Source organism: Rosa chinensis, chromosome 2 (assembly GCF_002994745.2).
Source record: "Rosa chinensis cultivar Old Blush chromosome 2, RchiOBHm-V2, whole genome shotgun sequence".
NCBI lineage: Eukaryota > Viridiplantae > Streptophyta > Magnoliopsida > Rosales > Rosaceae > Rosa > Rosa chinensis.
This window is the reverse complement of record NC_037089.1, coordinates 84,648,283-84,668,791: the sequence shown is the minus strand read 5'-3', so window position 1 is coordinate 84,668,791 and position 20,509 is coordinate 84,648,283. Positions and strand designations below refer to the sequence as shown.

Below are 20,509 nucleotides of genomic sequence, written 5' to 3'. Positions count from 1 at the left end.
GATGAAATGGATGAAGGAATGTGTGGGAAAATGGAAAGGAAATGGAGAGATAAAGAAGATGAGATGGATGAAGGAATTGGTAGGAAAATGGAAAGGAAATGGTGAGACAAAGAAGATGAGATGGATGAAGGAATGTGTGATTGAGAGTGAGAGGAGAATGTGTTTAAATAGGGAAGAAAAAGAAGAGTGAAATGATGAGATGAAGAAAAATAATGAAAGTGGAGTATGAAAGTGGTTTGTAAAATATGTAAAAGATGAGGTAATGATGAAAGCAAAGCATGAAGGTGAAGAAATGTGGAAGTGATGATGATGTTTTAGAGTAGAAAAAATGTATCCAAGGAAAAAGAAATGCTTTCTTCATATGGGTGGGAAACATGAATATGTGGTGTTGAGCTGTTTTCAGGTCAGTTTCTTCCCCTTTATTCCTTCAATTATTTCTCCATCAAAACTTCAGAATGAGCCTTCGACTTCTTCATAAAAAATGTTCCACTATGAGTGTAGATCATCCTGACAAATTTTCAGAGCTTTATTCCATGTGGTTGGGCCGGAAATGCTGCTGGACCTCTTACAGGTCCAGTTTTCCGGTTTTACTTCTGTAGAAAATTGGGCTGATTGTTTGAAGGCCTTCCACTCATATTTTTCTCTGGAACTCTTCATAAGAAATGATCATTTGGGTGTCTAGAATGGATCTGGAGAGTTTCAGCTCATTTCGAGTTCATTTGGTCAGGTGGCCGCTCCTTCTTCCTTGCTTGGCTCTGATTCTCCTAGCCGGAGTAAGAAAATATTCAAGGTTGACTTTTTAGTGCATTTTCATTCTTCTCCATCATTTCTAGGTAATTATGGACGTAACACTCATTTCTTCTTCATCTACTCCAATGTACCTAAAATTAGAAATTAAGTTAAAAATCGATTCGTTAAGGAATAACTAAGCAAAATGTGAGGAATTAACATTTAAAATATCACATTAAAATGCGCCTATCAAATTCCCCCACACTTAGCTTTTGCTAGTCCCTTAGCAAAACAAAACAAAAAAAAAATCCAAAATAGAACAAAGACTTGACAAAAAGCAAGTAAATGACTCTATTGCTCCTAACTGTTGTCTCAGAGACTCCAAACTCATGGTTTTCACGTTAAACACTTAATCAAAATCACAAAGATAATTCCATGGTTAATAAACCTGTGACATTCGTATGACTAAGTAAGATATGGAGAACTTAAGTTATACAGTGAATGATAGCATGTTTCGAACAAGTCCAATCCAAACTCACAGGGCATACTCTCGATTTTTCTCTCAGAAATGGCTATGCTTAAAAGCTTCACACTCAAGTATATGCAAGAGAACAAATTGTAAGGCAACAAACAGCTTGCATATTTCATCAATAAACACATTTTGTGAAGAATTTTTAAAGACCTCATGAAATGACTAAGTGCACAAATGGACCTAAACCATAAGCTCGACTGCGTAACTGACTCCACTAACCAAAGACTGCCCATCTCAAGGATTAAGTCAGCACTTAAAACAGGTTGTAATGGGGCTAAGCTAGGGTTTTTGAAATGAAGATTAAGGATACAAAAAATCCTAAGGACCTAGCAGAGCATATAAGGACCACCTTATGTCATCATTTTTGTAGACCAAATATCATTGTTTTGGGCCAAACCTTCACTCTAACCAACATGGGAATGGACAAAGGCATAATTTTCAACTTTGAGCCTTCTACAAATTTGCAAGTCCAAAACCACACTTCAACATTTTCCCAAGAGTTTTCTTCTCTTTTGCCGCTTTTCTTTCTTTCTTTTTTTTTTTTTTTTTTTTTTTCAAGGCAAAATTTTTTCTTTTTTCTTCTTTTTTTTTTCTTGGATTTTCCCCACCCCACACTTGTCTTTCATCGTCACCCCTACATACTATGTCATGCTCTACTAAGTCCTTAAGACAAGGGTAGAGATATCCTGTACTAAGCTCATGGTAGGGTAGTGAGGGTGATGAAACAAAGGTTTTCAACGTAGGCTCAAAGGGGTTCATTCTAAGGAGTCCCACGACGGGCACAATTGGGGACACATGCTTGTTTGGCTATGGTGGTTACCCTAATGCCTTCTATCCTATCCAGGATCAGTGCATATTATGGCATACAAGTTTTGACAGTCACAACAGCCGAGTTCTAGTACTCTCTAGTCCATTAAAATCTATGGCACATGATCATTGGATTTTCAAAGAAAGATGAGGTTTTGCAAATACAGCCATGAAATTCTGAAATTATCAGTAAGCACTCAAAAAGAAAGTATTTTAGCTCAACAGCTCACTTGGGTCAAATGAATCAGACTTAATCCTAGCATGCTTAATGAACCAAGTTACAATCCTATCTCAAATCTTCATACAAGCATCACAATGTCGATTAACCACAGAATTCAATTAAGTCCTATTTTGATTGTGAAAACCTTCAGCCATGAATTCGGAGACATGTTCATCCTAGACGTTAGGAGCATCCTAAGACTCAAACACACAAAAACACTCTAAAACCAACATTTTTTTTTTTTTTTACAATTTAATTTAATTTCAACACTTAGGTACGGGAACAGGGAGTCTCGATATGCAATGGGACTGAAACAGCTACCCTTTTTCAAGACTATGTTTAATCCAATATACCTTAGTGTATCACAACATCAATTAAAAACACAAAAAAACACAATCCAACATCAACTATTTTTCATTTTTTTTTTTTTTATATATACTAACTACTAAAAACACAATAAAGCAATAACCCTTCCCCCATACTTAATTCATGCATTGTCCTCAATGTATAAACAAATATAAATCATGCAAAACATAAATCAAGCATAGAAGAGAAAATGAACACAACGAAACCTAAAACAACTTAAAATTTAAGAAAATAAAATAGAAGGAAGAGTTCAAGAAAGCAAATCTGCGTTTGATGGCTCCTCCACAGCTACAGTTGAAATGGGTTGCCTCCCATGCAGCGCTTAATGTTTAAAGTCTTTCAGCCTAGACTTGTACCTCCATTTACTCCTTTGGAGGAGCGGTATGCTGGCGAGTGACAGCCCTTTTGCTGGTTTCAGCCTCCTGAGGAGGGTTCTCATGGTGTGATGCAGTAGTGTCCTTGCGAGGAAACCCAGGAGGATAACTCTGCAAGTTATTGACTTCCTGAGCAAGCTTGTTTATTGCAGTGTGACAGCGGATCAAAGAGCAGTTCATCTCAGAGATGTAATCGATCATGCAATTGACTCTCCAATCTGTCACCATAATACCATCGCGGAGAGAGGAGCGCAAATCATCAATCGAATCCGACAAGCTTTCCAGGGTGGCCATAGACCGAGGAGCACGAGCAGCTGGTGAGGAAGAAGACTCTCCGGGATGCAGTCTGGGAGAGCGACGAGGCAGAGGAGGGGACTGCGGGTACGCTCACGGATAGGACGATGGTCCCATGGACGAGTAAGCCCAGCTCTAGTGGCCGCTTGACGACCTTCTTCTTCCAAAGAGAGAACACGGCGTTGATTGACGCCCCTGCGAGGGGTAACCTTGGTTCGAGCCATGAGGAAGTAGAAGGAATTTGAAACTGCACGCTTAGACAAACCTTAGTAAAATCTGGAGGAGACAAAAAAGGATGTATATGTAAAGCACAAAATAGGGTAGAAATCTCAACAAGCACAGGGTTTTAACAAAGCTTCTCCGGGAAGGAGAAGAGTTATGACAGTTCACGGCCCAAGAAACTCCCCCACGTGTAAATATTCATTTCTTTTCCTGGATTTATGGCATGCTTTCGGCTATAGCTTGTCTGTCACGGATCCTCGAGATTCGTTTGATTCCCCCACGCGTCCTTTCTTTTCCTTGATTCACGGCAATTAAACCTGCTTTCGGCTGTAGCTTATCTGTCACAGCTCCTCGAGATCAGTTTGGTTCCCCCACGTGTCCTTCACGAGCCAACAGCTTTTCCGTGTTTTCGGGTGACTTTAATCCAACGCGTAGATTTAATCTCAGAGATCGTCGATCCAACGGTGGAGATCTGCTCACTCGTTCTATAAATAGGTGCATTCTGAGCGACTGTTCACTCCAAAACAAAATTCTTCCGAGTTCCAGTCTTTCTCTCTCAACCCTTCAGCCTTTCTTTCGAAACTCAAATCCTTTCTTCATCAACATGGAACCACGAACTCTGCAACTAATGGAGTTACAAACCCAGCAACAAATGGAATTACAAGCCCAGCAACCAACCGAGGAGGGAGGAAGCATCCAAGCAGCCGGGAGTAGTAACCGGTGGGCTCCCACACCGCCTCAACTAAGAATCCTCAAGGGCCTTTACTATGATAAGGGTTTTAAGTTCCCAACTCCAGAGCAGATTCAAGAGATCTGCCTTCATCTGAAACAGTATGGGCAGATCGAGGACAAGAACGTCTTCTTTTGGTTCCAGAACCTCAAGGCTCGTGAGAGGCAGAAGTTGAAGGAATTTCGGAACGTTCGGGTTGGTGGCTCTCTCGATCTCAATTTTGGATCCACTAGTTCTACTGATGATGGTAGGTCCATTGATCTAAACTTTGGTTCCACTGGTTCTACTAGTACTGACAGATCCATTGATCTAAATTTTGGGTCACGTGTCGGCTATGGTGTTGATGGATCGATCATGGAACAACGAGGAGAATATCACCAGGAGATTGAAACCCTTCCACTATTCCCCATGCATGGTGAGGACATCTTTGGCAACATGAAGACTACTTCTGAGGGAGGTAGCGGTTATGGCGGTGACTCTCGCATTTCCCTTGAGCTCAGCCTCAACTCCTACGGAGATGCAGACATGGCTTAGTATAGTGTATTATTATTATTATTTTTTTTTTTGTAAATAGCTGAATTTAATAAGACTGAATAAATGCAGTTTTTTTTTTTTTTTTTTTTTTATATATAAAGGACTCAAAAAATAAAAGACAAATATAAATATATATAGGACTCAAAATGAAAGACAAAAATATTTATAGGACTCAAAATGAAAGACAATTATATTTATAGGACTCAAAATGAAAGACAATTATATAAATCTCTTCCCCCACACTTAAATATTGCATTATCTTCAATGTAATCAATTAAAAGCATGCAATGAAATAAGTAAGCATAGATAGAAGACATTTACGAAAACAAAACCTAAAATAAAAACAATAGAGAAAAATTGAAAAATAAAAAGAAATAGGGAAAGAGAAAGCAAATCTGAATATATTCTGAATTGGGTTGCCTCCCAAGTAGCGCTTGTATTTTACGTCTTGCAGCCAGACGGTACCTACATTAAATAAAGTTAGTAACTATAATTAACAAAGAAATACAAAATAAAAACAAGTATAACTATTAATTACAAACTACAAGTAAAATTAACAAGTATATTGTACATAAGACACAAGTTAAGTACACAAGTGAGTATAAAACGTGAAAAGTATTTTTACAAGTTTAAAGTGTGAAACAAGTAAATAATTTACACGTATAGAGTATTCACAAGTATTTCTTTTATTATAAACATTATTGATATTGAATCAAATTCCAAGCGGTAAATCAAGTGGACGTGCGGCCCAAGTATAGTCGCCTAGACACAAACTCCCTTTCAAATCGTTTGGGCAACCTTACTGAAATGGCCAGGTGGGGGAGGACGAACACGAGAGGAAAAATCCATTTTGGCATGAGCTACTCCCACATAGTGGTTTAGGCCCATTTGCAAGCACTTCTGGATTCAAAAACCCGTCATGAACGTTGTCCCATTCCTAGACACCATTTCACATAGGCTTTCTTACTAAGATGAAAAAGTTCATAAGTGTGAAGACAGTTCAACAAGTGTTAATAAAGGCCGCCCTCAACCTTAAGGGACCTGAGCTAGGTACCAATAAGGGGTTTAGGCCAATATTAACAAAAGAGACTTCACCTATTCCTCTCAATTTACAACCTACAATTAAAATTCGTGTTCAATAATATAAATAAAAAATTAAACTAAGTTTTAAACAATTTATATACAACAAATATATACAATAAATGACACAATTTAGCAAGTGATTTTTCAATCCCCGGCAACGGCGCCAAAAATTGACGCGCTCAAGGCAAGCGCGCAATTTAACCCTGAAATGTCGTTAGTAGTATAAGCAAATAGGGATCGTTCTATTCCGGGGATTGAGGGTACACTTGTAATTGTGTAACAAATAAAGAAAAGTATTATTTACAAAAATAAAATAAAGAATAAAAATATATACAATTGTATAAACAAATAAAGAATTAAAATAATAAAGTATTATTTACAAAAATAAAATAAAGAATAAATATATACTAGTAAACACAAATAAGGGGGGAATAGGATTCTTAAAATTAAAATTAAAATAAATAAAATAAAGAAAACGTAAAAACATATATACAGGGGTGGAACGCAAGGAACAAAGATCAAAATCAATTCCATGTAATCAAATTCGATTCAAACCCTATAATTGTTCTTCCAAGTCATGAGCGAGGAGTTGATCATGTGAAACATTCGAAAGCAAATGATTTCCCATATTTTACTTTTCAATGCTAATTAACCTAAGCGAAAGCACCTAGATTAATCCTATCAAACATGCAATCAAGCCCTAGAAAGCTAGTCAATCATGACATGTTCAACGCATTAGACATAGAGAAAGGCTATCAACTCAAGTGTACAACTTAGTTATGGAAAAGTCCACCTAATTGCAATCCTCTTCAATTAAATTCGATTCTTGTCCAGAACCTTTACTACTTTTGATTCAAGTTACACAAAACGAAAAGTCGATTTCATGTTCTTAAATCTAGCACCAATTACATGCAAATCCTATAAGTGTCGACCCAAATAAGATATAAACATATAAAAGTTTTCTGTAAAGCAAATTTAATCGAACAAACTCACATAAGCAACTTAGAATCACAATTATAGAATTCGAAAACTTTATTTAAACATAGAAATTGGGCTTAAACTTTGCCCTAAACATTATTGTTAACTAGAAACAAGTTCATACGAAATCAAACAAGGAAACCAAAAAGGTTACAAGGAAAAGGAACGAATTACACCGTGAGTGGAGATGGAGATGGAGAGCTAGATGGTTGGATCTTGAATCTTGGAAGCAAGCCTTCAAGGTGGATGATGGAGGATATGATCTTCACGGCTCCTTCTTCTTCTTCCTCTCTTTGCTTGAAAATGCAGAAACTTAAAACTAGAGAATGAAAAAGAAATATGGAGAGGAAATGGAGAGACAAGGAGATGGAATGGATGAAGGAATTAGTCTCTAAGGAAAATGGAGAGGAAATGGTGAGACAAGGAGATGAAATGGATGAAGGAATGTGTGGGAAAATGGAAAGGAAATGGAGAGATAAAGAAGATGAGATGGATGAAGGAATTGGTAGGAAAATGGAAAGGAAATGGTGAGACAAAGAAGATGAGATGGATGAAGGAATGTGTGATTGAGAGTGAGAGGAGAATGTGTTTAAATAGGGAAGAAAAAGAAGAGTGAAATGATGAGATGAAGAAAAATAATGAAAGTGGAGTATGAAAGTGGTTTGTAAAATATGTAAAAGATGAGGTAATGATGAAAGCAAAGCATGAAGGTGAAGAAATGTGGAAGTGATGATGATGTTTTAGAGTAGAAAAAATGTATCCAAGGAAAAAGAAATGCTTTCTTCATATGGGTGGGAAACATGAATATGTGGTGTTGAGCTGTTTTCAGGTCAGTTTCTTCCCCTTTATTCCTTCAATTATTTCTCCATCAAAACTTCAGAATGAGCCTTCGACTTCTTCATAAAAAATGTTCCACTATGAGTGTAGATCATCCTGACAAATTTTCAGAGCTTTATTCCATGTGGTTGGGCCGGAAATGCTGCTGGACCTCTTACAGGTCCAGTTTTCCGGTTTTACTTCTGTAGAAAATTGGGCTGATTGTTTGAAGGCCTTCCACTCATATTTTTCTCTGGAACTCTTCATAAGAAATGATCATTTGGGTGTCTAGAATGGATCTGGAGAGTTTCAGCTCATTTCGAGTTCATTTGGTCAGGTGGCCGCTCCTTCTTCCTTGCTTGGCTCTGATTCTCCTAGCCGGAGTAAGAAAATATTCAAGGTTGACTTTTTAGTGCATTTTCATTCTTCTCCATCATTTCTAGGTAATTATGGACGTAACACTCATTTCTTCTTCATCTACTCCAATGTACCTAAAATTAGAAATTAAGTTAAAAATCGATTCGTTAAGGAATAACTAAGCAAAATGTGAGGAATTAACATTTAAAATATCACATTAAAATGCGCCTATCAAGTGTTATAAAGAAACTCTTTATGATCTACACATCCTACTACAGCCTACCAACAAGTCTCACAATTTACAGCTGCAGAAACATCAGCTGATGAAGCCATGGTCCAAATTTAGGAAGGGGGAGAAACATCCCACGCCCTCGTGATGAAATCACAATATCACCCCTGTTTATGATAATTTTTCAAGATTAGTAAATGTAATTAATTAATAAGGCAGCCCCTAATCTTGATTAACACAAATTTGAGTGGGAGGAAAAAAATAAAAAACATAGAATATGATTCCCTATGAGACCACAGCCACACTCTCTTTTACACTTTACTACTTTTTCTTTTGCCTTGAACAGTGCTCACATTGTTGTTTACTACTAAACCTTCCATAACACTACACCTTCTTGTCTCTTTTACTTTCTTTGCCTGTTTCAGAAAAGGTTCATGCTTGATTAACTTGCAGAACATTGCCTGTGGGGTCTGCTACTTAAATGGGTTTGCCTCAAGCTTAGAGCTTTCACATCTTCCATGTGTGAGCATTCTGTTCTCTGATCAAGAACAACAACAACAATGCTGAGGAAATGGGTTTCTCTGGTTCTGATCTTTGTGATTCTCTCTGGGGACTTTTCATCAGCTTCAGCCACACCCCCACCTGCAAGTAAATTTTGCATTCTTCTAGCACACTCTTAACTCCTGCTTTGAACTTGTCATTTGCTTCAATCACTGATCTTGTGTTTTTATATAAATGTGCAGAAATTGTAACTGGGATTGTCTCCAATGTGGTGTCTGCTCTTGTTAAATGGCTCTGGTCACTGAAATCCACCACCAAAACCAGCACAGGTATGTCTCTGAGCTTATCAGATTCTCCAGTTGTCATCTGATTTGAGCTTGTCAATGTGGTAATTAGGGAGTGTTTGTGCAATGGTAAGGTTAATGAGGTTGATGGGTTTTCAATTTTTCAGCGGTTTCTGGCCGTTCAATGGTGAAATTTGAGGGTGGATATACTGTAGATACGGTTTTCGATGGAAGTAAGCTTGGGATTGAACCACACTCCATTGAAGTATCCCCAAGTGGAGAGCTTCTGGTTTTGGATTCTGAAAATAGTAACATCTACAGGATTTCAACACCATTATCTAAATGTAAGTTGTGTAGTATATTAGTTAGTTCTTGAATTATGCTATGAAATCATTGCTATTGTTTGCTGTACCAACAGGCCAAATTCTAGTCCAATAATAGTTAGATTTTGTGTTTGGGTTAATGTGCAAGACTTTAGCATTGTACTTGGGACATTTTTTTTCTGATTCTTTTCTTGTGTTCAGGTCTTACCATATTCCAAGTTCGTACATAAAAAGTACTGTGGTGTTTTTTATATGCTTTCTGCCCAGTCAAGTGCATCTTTTTGAAGACTTCAGATGTACTTTCCTTTTCTTTTGGTCTGGGATTAGTGTTATTCTTTTATGACCAATTAAACTTCTTGTTCACACATCCTAAGTATCTTTATTTTCTTAGCCAAGATTTGAGAACTTTGTGTACTTTAACATGGGAAACTTAGATACTTCATACTTGATGCAATACCTTTAAGCTTCTTCAAGATAACAATCTTTTATCATTTATTAGTTAATGAACCCCAATGCCACTTTATCAAGAACTATGACAGAACAAATAAGAAAATTTCAGATTTTGTTTATTTTAGATGAGTGGATATGCAAACAGATTGGTTCTACACTCGTCAAATCTTTTCAGTCCCTTCATAGGTGAATTTTTCTGTGCATTTCTCACTTGAATGCTTGCTTTCGAAGCTAGGCTGAATGAACTGGTGATATGCAGATAGCCGACCCAAGCTCATAGCTGGGTCACCTGAAGGCTACTCGGGGCATGTAGATGGGAGGACAAGAGAAGCAAGAATGAACCACCCCAAAGGAATGACTGTGGATGACAGAGGAAATATCTATATTGCAGACACAATGAATATGGCTATCAGGAAGATAAGTGATGCTGGTATGTAGCTTTATGAATTGATTTAAGACCTTTGGGTCAAGGGATAATCCTTTCTTCTATTTACATTTTGTTACAGATGCAAAGAAAAACTTACTTCATCACTGATGTGCTTTTAGATAATAGTTATTAATTTCATGCTTTCATTAGAATAGATATACACTTGAGCCACCCTCAAAACCCTTATTCTCTTATTCTGTGAAGTAAATGAAATAGTTGGACAATTTTGAATTAAGTATACATTTTGACAGGTGTTACTACTATTGCTGGTGGAAAATGGGGCCGAGGAGGTGGTCATGTTGATGGTCCAAGTGAAGATGCAAAGTTTTCTAGTGATTTTGATGTGGTTTATATTGGAAGTAGCTGCTCTCTTTTGGTTATAGACAGAGGAAACCAGGCAATTCGGGAGATCCAACTCCACTATGATGACTGTGCTGACCACCATGATGGTAGTTTCCATTTAGGTATGACTCTCAGCCAGGGCTTTGAACACTGTAATTTGCCTTGAGGCTGATGCATGGCTTTAAACTTTCTCCTCTGTCATTGTAGGAGTAGCAGTGCTGCTTGTAGCTGCATTCTTTGGTTACATGCTGGCATTGTTGCAGCGTCGAGTGCAAGCAATATTTTCATCAAAAGATGTAAGTTATTACAGGATTTTTAATATCGTCTTTCCAAATTTTCAACCCATTTCCTAAATATTATTTAATTCTGCAGGACCAAACAACTGCTGCTATAAAGAGAGCTGCATCAATGGCTCAATACCAGATGCCTCCTAAATCTGTTAGGCCCCCTTTAATTCCCACTGAATATGAACCCGAAAAACCAGATGATGGCTTCTTTGGTTCTCTTGGCAAGATGTTTCTCAATACTGGCTCATCTGTGGGTGAAATCGTTGGGGGATTGTTTTCAGGTAGAAGAAAGTCCCTCCATTATCAGATTCAACAGCAGTATCATCAAACTCACAGAAGTTCAAATCCATGGCCTGTGCAAGACAGCTTTGTGATTCCAGATGATGAGCCTCCTCCACCATCCATTGAGACCAGAACCCCAACTCCAAAGAAAACCTACCCAGTCATGACTAAAGAACTGGAGATCCCTCGCCATTCTAAGCAAAGTCGAGCTTACTATAATTCATGGGATGGTGAATATAACCAACAGCAACAACATCAGATGCAAATGCAGATGCAGCAACAGCAACAGCAACAACACCAGATGCATTTGCAGATGCAGCGCCAGCAGCAACAACAGCAGCAGCAGCAGCATCATCATAGGCATTACTCATCCAACCCAAAGACATACTACGAGAGGAGCAGTGAGACTAATGAGATTGTGTTTGGGGCTGTTCAAGAACAAGGCGGACGTCGTGAAGCTGTGGTGATAAAGGCTGTAGACTATTCTGACCCTACATATAATCACTACAACATTCGACCACGAGGCAATTATACTGATTATAGTTCCCCTGGTTATTGAACAAAACTATATCCTTCATGTTGTATGGGAGATGGGAAGATGAGATTTTGGGCTTCACTGTGTCTCATATCTCCTAATTTTCTCAAGGAAATGTTAGTTTTCCCAAGTTTTCAGTAGTTAGAAGGATGTACAAGTTATATTTTGGCAAGTTTTTCCTTTGTTTAGAAATCCACTAATCCAGAGAGCCAAGGTAGTGCTGATTATATAGGCTATTGAAACAAGAAATCTCATGGGCATGTCCAGTGAAAGTGTACATCTTTGATTGTATCAAACAGAGGCTTGTGCTAAGAAAACATTAGAATGTATATTCTCCATCTCCTGATCACAACCTGTCTATACATCGAATTCTTTCAAATAATTGTCTGAGATGAAACAGTTTAGTTTGACTGAACACATCCATTGCTTTGAACAAGAATTGTTGACTGAATCAAGGATGGCTTGCCAAATGTGAAGACCAACTAGTATGATTGAATAAATGAAGGCCAAAAAAATATCTGAAACTCTTTTCTATCTGATTATAAATCCATCAAAATGTCTCCGAAAATCAATGAATTGAAAACTAGGAACATGAACAGAGACCAAACTTTGTCAACCACGTTGATCTCCTTTGTTCACCAACGTGGCAATTAAGCTTATCATCCATCTTTATTCATCTGTTGCTTCTGTTAAAACTGATACCAGTTCATTTCATGATTCTTGATATCAAAATGGTCCTGGACTATAAATCAGAGGACAGCTCTTCAGTGGCACAATCACCTAAGTCAATATCTTATTTGGACCATAATCGAACTTATCAACTTTTTTTCTTTATTAGATTCAAACCTTTCTTCCCAGCTTTGCGCTTCAATATTTAAATTCACATTGAATGAATAAGAAAGATCAATGACCTATAGTTCCAACACTTTAAAGGTAATAAACTAATAATAGCACTCTAGCTTGTACATGTAATTTCAAAAGGTGTGGCACTCTAGCTTGTATCAAAACAACAGTATTTATAAGCTTCTATATTGAAATGATGAAGAAATCAATGAATATTACATGTGTACATAAATTGACTTTTTTCTTTCTGACCGCCTAAAATTACAAGGTAAAAATTCAAACAATTTTCTTATTTTTGACCCCAGTATCACACTCGTAGCACACCATGGGCGAAAGTTGGCAAGCAATTAGGTAAGCCTCATTTGTGTGCTAGCTAGCTTCAGCAACACAAAAGATTCACTAATGGCCTGCACCAGGACTCGGACCACTGTTCTTGACTCCCCAAAGGTTCAGAAAATCAATAAAGCCTTGACCAAGTGCCCCTCCTGGGCTTGGTACAGCCTTCCTGTGACCATTGTACTTGTGGTTGTGCACCTCCTTGTGGTGGTGAAACTGATGACGATGAATCTTCGAGCCATGCTCATGCATCGGCCGGGCTTCAATGGCCAGAGATAGCAAGATGAAGCTCAGGACGAGTACAGGAACAATAAACCGCTGCAGTTTAAGTACTCCGGCCATGATCGAATCAAAGAATCGAGAAAGAGAATATGGTTTCTTGGTAGCTAGCAAGGAGCTAAGTGGAATGTGTTGAATGAGTTTGAGTTGTGAAGATGGGATTAAGAGGGGGTTGGTATTTATAGCAAAAGAGTGTGGTAGGTTGAGGTATGTAGGATTTGACTAAAACTTCAATGGAGGAAAAAAGATTGAAAGCCAATCCAAACAAGTAAATGGGGACGTGAAGTGGTTTCGTGTGAGGAAGCACGAAGGAAATTTACGGCATGGAGAAAGATTCAACGAGCATAACATTTCAACTTTGAATAGGGAAACATGGCTAGCTCGATTCAGGCATGGGCAGGTCGTTTGAATTAGTATTGTACCCCCGTGGCTGTCTAACTTTTTCTTTGACCAAAACGGAGAAATTAATCATCTTTTAAGCTCATGCATTCGTCGTTTTGACTACACAGACGAATACTAATCTGACTGTTTAGTTTTTTTTTCTTCAAGTCTATTAACTTAGTCTAGTTGAGCTCTCCAAGCCTTCAAAGGTGAATTGGTTACGGAATTAGATTATCTGAGCGGGATTGTTATTAAATTAATATCATGAGATCGGAATAATTGGAATGGAAAATAGAGGAGTAAAGACGCTGTTTAAATTTGTAAAGATATTGGACTGAATGAGCCATTGACATGGTTAATAACGAGATGACATGGAAGAAAAAACTGGGAAATTTTAGTCAGAACAGGATCAATGTGACAATATTGGAGAAAAGTTCGTTCCCAAAGTCAAAGTCAAGAATGTGCTTCTTGTTCAAGCAAAAACATAATAAGCTTCATGCGTCATGCCAATTAGTAATTCGGTTGCCTTGGTCAAAGATGAGAAAAGAACATTCCTTGACAAAGATAGGTTAGGATGATACCAATTGTATAATTAGAGGGTTTGTTGTAATTAAAAAAAAAAATCAATATTAGATGGATTTGTTGCAAAACGTACGTCCATTTTAAGGAAATTTTATAAAATCTGAAACAATACAAAAAAATATTTGTCTGACTTTTGTATAAGATATGACTGTGAATCGATAAGTGATCTAACATTTTGTAAATATATATAGTTAACTTTTTCAATAGGAAGCGTGAAAGTTTACCAATTGGTTAAGGAACTGGTTTGTCAAAAAAAGGCATTTGGATTGACGGTCATTTTCCTTTGACATAATGGTGAACGTCTAATGCCGCTGATTCATTTTCTAATTAATGGTCAATTAAAACCAGCCTAGCTATCAGTTTAGTAATATTCCTAATTAACCAAACGAATAAAACTTTATACTATTATTAAGAGAAGATGTTTTGTAAGTCAAAATAAAATTTGTTAACAGATAAATTAAATCACAATGGTATATTAGATTCCCTGCTTAGTCTCGGATCACTCCTCTCTGGAGAGATCCTGAGAGCAAATCCCAGAACACCACCACAGATCTCTGTGGTGGAACCGGGGTTGGAAGATACTCCGAGAGTGGTCCAAACTCATAGCGAGTCCGCAGTGGAAAACATTCATCCGCCGGTTCATTAAGGAAAACACAAACTCAGGATACAAGCGGGGTGTGGGAACAATAAGTTCAACTATGACCTAGCAAGTTACTCCCTCAACTTCGCCGAAGGTCGGAGGCAGAGCGATAATTTGAACGATGACTACTTGTACATGGGCTTCTCGTTCCGATACGCGGCCATCCCGGCGCCAGCTGAGTCGTGCGACGCTGAGCTTGTGCCAGAGTCAACGGAGGAAAGAGCACGGCAGTTGACTACGTTTCATTGGTCTTAAAAGATTCTTTTCCTTTTATGTGTCGAACCGCTATAAACATTGGCTACACTATTGTTTCAATGTTCGCATTGTATGCCTAGGTCTGCTTGTGCTTTGTGGGAATGCGAACCTTTGAGGCTGTAGTATATAGCTCGAGGTCTAAGAAATTAAAAAAAGGACAACTAGGATTGTTCATCATGCATGCGATAATGGACCTATGTTGACGGACATTGTCACTGGTTGGCTTTCGTGTATCTTTGTTCAGCTGTGGTTTCATTCTTTCAATATTGGGGACAAGCTAGGGTGTTTTGTTGATGAAGTGTTTGCAAAAAGATGAAGCTTCCGGAAATATGTAGTTTACCGGAGAGACTTGAATGCCGCAGGTAATGAATCTCTTAATGTTATTACTACAAATGATGTGGAATGTATTGACATATGAGTTATGCAAGAGTATGGTAATGATGCGTCTTGTACTAAGCAATTTACGATTGGTAATAATGAATATCGGTTTAACCTAAAAAAGTGTATACTTAATCGAACATTCTACTATACACTACTGTATGTCACATACCGCGTTTTTTAACCACCCGAGCAGATTCAAGCAGGGACAAAATGTAATTGTGTAGGGACGAGATGAATATTGCCCTAGATCCTCCGGCATTTCATATAAATCGACTACTCGGTTGGGCCTGGCAATGCCTGGACTCACGCGTTTTGGGAGCCATAGCCTACCCCAATCTTGCCATGCAATCCAAAAGAACACAAATGATCTCCCACTTAACAAAGCACTAGATATACAAGGGACAAAATCACAAATGTAACTGAGGTCTTGGTGACCATGTGCTACATTTTCCCATAGGGAGGTTTAAACAAAACAAGAACATTTTACCATATCCTCATATTCGAATGCAATCCCAAAATAAATAAATAAAGTAGTAGACCCATTCAAATCTGTTTCTTTAAAAACAAGTTTTGGCATTTGCTAGTACTTTGTAGTTTGGAGCCAATTGACAACTCGTCTCCCAAAACAAAATCACGGGTCCTCATCCCATCTCATATCTTATTTGAATGGTTACAATGTCCAAGCCTCATCTCAACTCTTGGAATTTTGTACAAGTACACTTGTATTGGATTTTTTAAGAGATTTTTAGCACACTTTTTTCAAGCCCCTTCGAGTAGCGTTTGAACCTTCTTCCAAGGAGTACTCTCTAGTAATGAGCTTGAATTCGATCCGTAATGCTCGAGTGCTCAACACAACACGGGAGGTTATATTTCTAACAACCTGAAGACAAAGTCTTCAACAGGGTGCATTGGACTACTTTGCAAGTTTAGGGAAACTTAAAAGTACATTTTTAAAAATATTTGAGGGAATTTGATTTCAACATGGCCACATGGGAATGGCAAAAAGAGACCCCATTCCAGCAAATTTTTGAATAAAAGGTCTCATTTCACAAGAAGGAAAGATTCTGTGTAACACAGCTTTCATGGATCCCACAATCATGATACTGCCCAAAAGATCACTAGGACACTAGGTATCATAGCATATTAGATTGCATTCACATTATCATTCCAAGATCAGTGGCTACAGCCAAGGTCAGAACACCCAATTCATCAAGAGCCAAAAACAATGTGTACGATTGACTAAACTGACATCTAGGCCCTTGCAATGAATCCATAAGCATGTAAATGGAAATGAACAACCCAAAAAAGACAGGTCAAAGCTCAAAACCGGTGTAATCATTGCTTAACATTACTATGGAACTGTTGTTTTATCTCAAACACTATGCAAGTTTAACACGGGTAATAATATTGGGCAGAAACATGGGGAAGATAGAAAGCTTTTTTAGGCCTCTAAAACTTTGCCCTTTCATAAAAACCTATCCACAGTGCCACAATGCATTATTGAACAGAAATCTTCTGGCTGCAAACAATTTAGTCCCATTTCATTGCATAGCCCATCTGATGAACTAGAAAAGGATTTGGATTCTCCAGTCAAGATAACTGTTTGCAACCTTGCAATTGAGGTCACCAAAATATGCTCAAGTAATCGATGTGATCAGATTAATACATTTTTCTGTAGCACACAACAATGGCATAGCCCAACATCTCAGTTGGGCACACCTAGAGAAACCATCATACATTGTCATTCCCTAAAATCAGAAAAAGCCTTCTTCGCAAGACCAAACATCTCGGTTTCAAAGGACAAGATATGGTACAACAACAGTAATGCACTAATACCACACTCAATTACCACCATTACTGAAATTAGCATTGCAAAAATATTTGAAAAGGCAAAACTAGACTAAGGTGAAACAACCTTGGATCATTCTATTTAATTCAACCACGGACGGTAACAATAAGGAATTATACCTCTCACGCTTCTTGTGTTCTTCTCATCCATGGCAAGTCTGTATTAAGAGATGAAGGCATACCCGTCTGTGTATCAATTGAGCTTGAATACTTGCCCTTCTTAGACCAGAGCCAGATCTTGGAAACAGAGTAGCTTTCACCTTTAGTCACACTACCAATCTTCTTCGCCTCTACATCACTATCAATTGAAAGATTACCATTGTGTTCCTCTTTTGTTAGCTTTATATTGCGGCCCTGTTGATCCTTCGATAAGGCAACCCGGAGTTCTGAATTATCAAGCACATACTGATACGATCCCATTGAATAGCATCTTCTTGCATCCAATGTACTGCTACTAGTCTCTCCTCCTGCGGTCTCCCCTACCTCAGCATCTACCTTTCTAAACTTGCCAAGTCTCACAGGCAAAACCCCATTGTCAACAACAACTTCCTCAATGTCCACTGTCTTTTGACTAGAAGTGAACCCATTTTCTCCATGACCAGGATACCCATCTTCTTCTCTGTAGTCATCAAAATCGAACATTGGGTTCTCAACCGCATAATCGGGAGTGAAGAGGGTACCCCTACAAAGAGGACATGTCGAATTCGACAGTAGCCAAGTATCTATACAGTTGATATGGAAAGCATGGCTACACATAGGAAGCAATCTGAGCTTGTCCTTCTCAGTAAACTCACACAGACAAACAGCACAATCAAACGGCTCTTTCAAACCCACAATCTCCCTATACTGGAAAACAGGAAGAGCATCAATAAAAGCCTGATCCAGACCCGAATCGTGAAGGTGGAAGAGTTGCTGAAGCTGCCTCTGAAGAGCATCAGCAGTGGAAATTTCCGGGTACCTATTATTATTAGTCTGAGAAGAAGCTGAAGATGGGTGCTTTATAAGAAATCTAACAAGCAGGTGCAGCAAACCAGAGATGAAGAACAGTACAGCCAGAATCACAATGATGAAAAGCACAGCAGGACTGATCTTTGTACCAGATGATGATGCAGGTGGTGATGGTACTACTGAGGGATTTGCTTCTCTATAAAAGGGACCAGCATATGGAGGCGGGTAGCTCAAAGAACCATCATTAACCTTGATTTGTTGCTGAACCCAAGACATCTTGAATTGGGTTTTTCCCAAAAAACCATCTAACTCTTGACTCTTCTCAACTCAAAGATCAAACACAACCCAGTTTACTTCACAGCTATCTGAGCCAAAATCAACCACCTTTTCTTCCATATATCACTGACTACTTAATAAGCACCAAATTTCTTGTCACAACTCTAGTGTAGATAACAATTTCATAATCCATATGAAAAATGAAAAATTGAGAAGCTGCTAGTAGAAAATTTAGTGCAGAACAAACAAGAGCATACCTAACATGATTCTGGGGTGTACACCATTTGTGGTGCTGTAGCTCTGTTGCAGCAGAGAACCCTAAAGAGTGAGGCTTTTTGGGTCACTGAATTAAAAAGAAGAGGAAAGTTGATTCAATGGGTTCTGTCTCACTTCTCTGAAAGTGTCACTCTCTCTCTCTCTCTCTCTCTCTCTATTGAGTTCTTGATGGAAACCAGAGAGACCAGAAGAGGTGACAGTGGCCAGAGTTCCTAAAGTGACAAAAAGAGGCACTAAATATATGGGTTCTCCCTCCACGTGCTTGAGGGAGCGCGTGGGAGTGGTTTGGTCAACTGCTAGGTGACAAAGTCATGGGCTTCGAGGTTTGCCTGGGCCGGTTTGAAAAAGCATTATCCGGATTCCGGTGGATCAGGGTCGGCTATGATAACGAACCAGGTGGCTCTGTTTTCTTTGGCACATCTAAGAGGTGGTTGGGTTTTTGGAATTAATTATTAATTTTTAATTTGGGATTATTAGAGATGTGATGTGATTCTGACACCCAATCTGATTTGCACTCCATGTTCTATTTCCATACATTCCATAAGTTTTAGGACAAGAGGGAATTATAATTTTCTAATTTGAAGTGTAAATTTTAGTGCAAGTTAGTCATTAATTTTCAACTTTGCATTATTATAGTCAAATTCTTTTGGAAAACCGAACATTGAGTCGTTGTATATTATTGGCTGTTTCGCAATATTTTTAAATGATAAAAATCGTTCATTTATTAAGTTCGTCTATGCATTTGCGACCATATATATGATCAAGTCTTTAAAAATGAAATTTCCAAGTACACTTTCAAGAAAGAATCTGATACCCACTAGACACTAGTTGTGTGCATATTCTAGTTTCAGCTTTGTGCATATATAATTCAGCTGATATGTTACATTCCTTGAGAATCTAGGTAAAAGATATTACTTGTATTTGGGGCAACCGGGTGTGCCTTAAAGTACAACACATGTGAATACTCTATCTTAAGTTTAAAGGCAAATTAGGTATTTAGGTGTGAGGGTTCAGAATGACAATCCCTTATTAGTTGAAACTCATCAGAAGGAAGATTCTGGGTTGCAGTTAGGTAAGTGAGACATGTATAATAATTGCCAATCAGGTTAGGTTAGTGAACAACTAAGGGCAGAGATTAAAGTAGAAGTTTGATTAATCTCTGGAAAATTATAATCCTTCTTAAACTTGTTGCTTGAATCACCTGTGATGAGGACAAGTTAACACCTTCTTTATACTCATAATCAGTCCATCTAATATGCCAATGCACTGTTAAAAGAAAATTACATATTTCTTATTTTCTATATATATTCATGTATCTGCACTCTGCAGGTACAGATAATTTCATCAAAAATCTTCAAGAATCAATATGATAGTATAACTTTTTGGATCATTGTGTGGATTTAAATGCTTGACTTCTCGTTGGGTTGGTGACCTTTCAAAATGGAGAGGGAACAAGCATTCTGGTGCTGCATGATTTGTGGCTTGACTAGCAGCAGGGTTTTGGTATTGGTTCACTACCAGATTTGTGTTCTAGTCATGATTTTGTCGATTACTAACTTAGAAGCACTGTTTCAAATGGTAAGTGGTGCTCGGAAAAAACCCTGTCATTTCATATCAAGTATTATATCCAATGGAAATACCCAAATAGTAGTCTAGATGCCCCATCAAAGCTAGTAAACATGCAGAACGAGAACTACTAGTCCTTCCTTTACCTAACAAGAAAACTACTGCTATGATGGTTCTCTCAGCCTTGAAATGTTCT

The 20,509-nt window shown here is 38.1% G+C and overlaps 2 protein-coding genes across 2 annotated transcripts; one reads left to right on the top strand and one right to left on the bottom strand.

Moving 5' to 3' along the window:
• Positions 1–8,615: 8,615 nt before the first annotated feature.
• On the top strand, positions 8,616–12,040 carry LOC112189221. The gene is made up of 7 exons (XM_024328510.2): positions 8,616–8,919; positions 9,015–9,101; positions 9,224–9,400; positions 10,089–10,259; positions 10,508–10,720; positions 10,806–10,894; positions 10,971–12,040. The coding sequence occupies exons 1-7, from the start codon at positions 8,832–8,834 to the stop codon at positions 11,724–11,726; spliced, it is 1,581 nt and encodes a 526-aa protein (XP_024184278.1). The 5' UTR covers positions 8,616–8,831; the 3' UTR covers positions 11,727–12,040.
• Positions 12,041–17,050: 5,010 nt separating this feature from the next.
• On the bottom strand, positions 17,051–18,972 carry LOC112190565 (RING-H2 finger protein ATL46-like). Its single transcript, XM_024330005.2, is given in 3 exon segments — positions 17,051–17,390; positions 17,392–18,601; positions 18,729–18,972. Coding segments are annotated over 2 exon segments (1,176 nt in total). The 5' UTR covers positions 18,472–18,601; positions 18,729–18,972; the 3' UTR covers positions 17,051–17,294.
• Between the last annotated feature and the right edge of the window lie 1,537 nt (positions 18,973–20,509).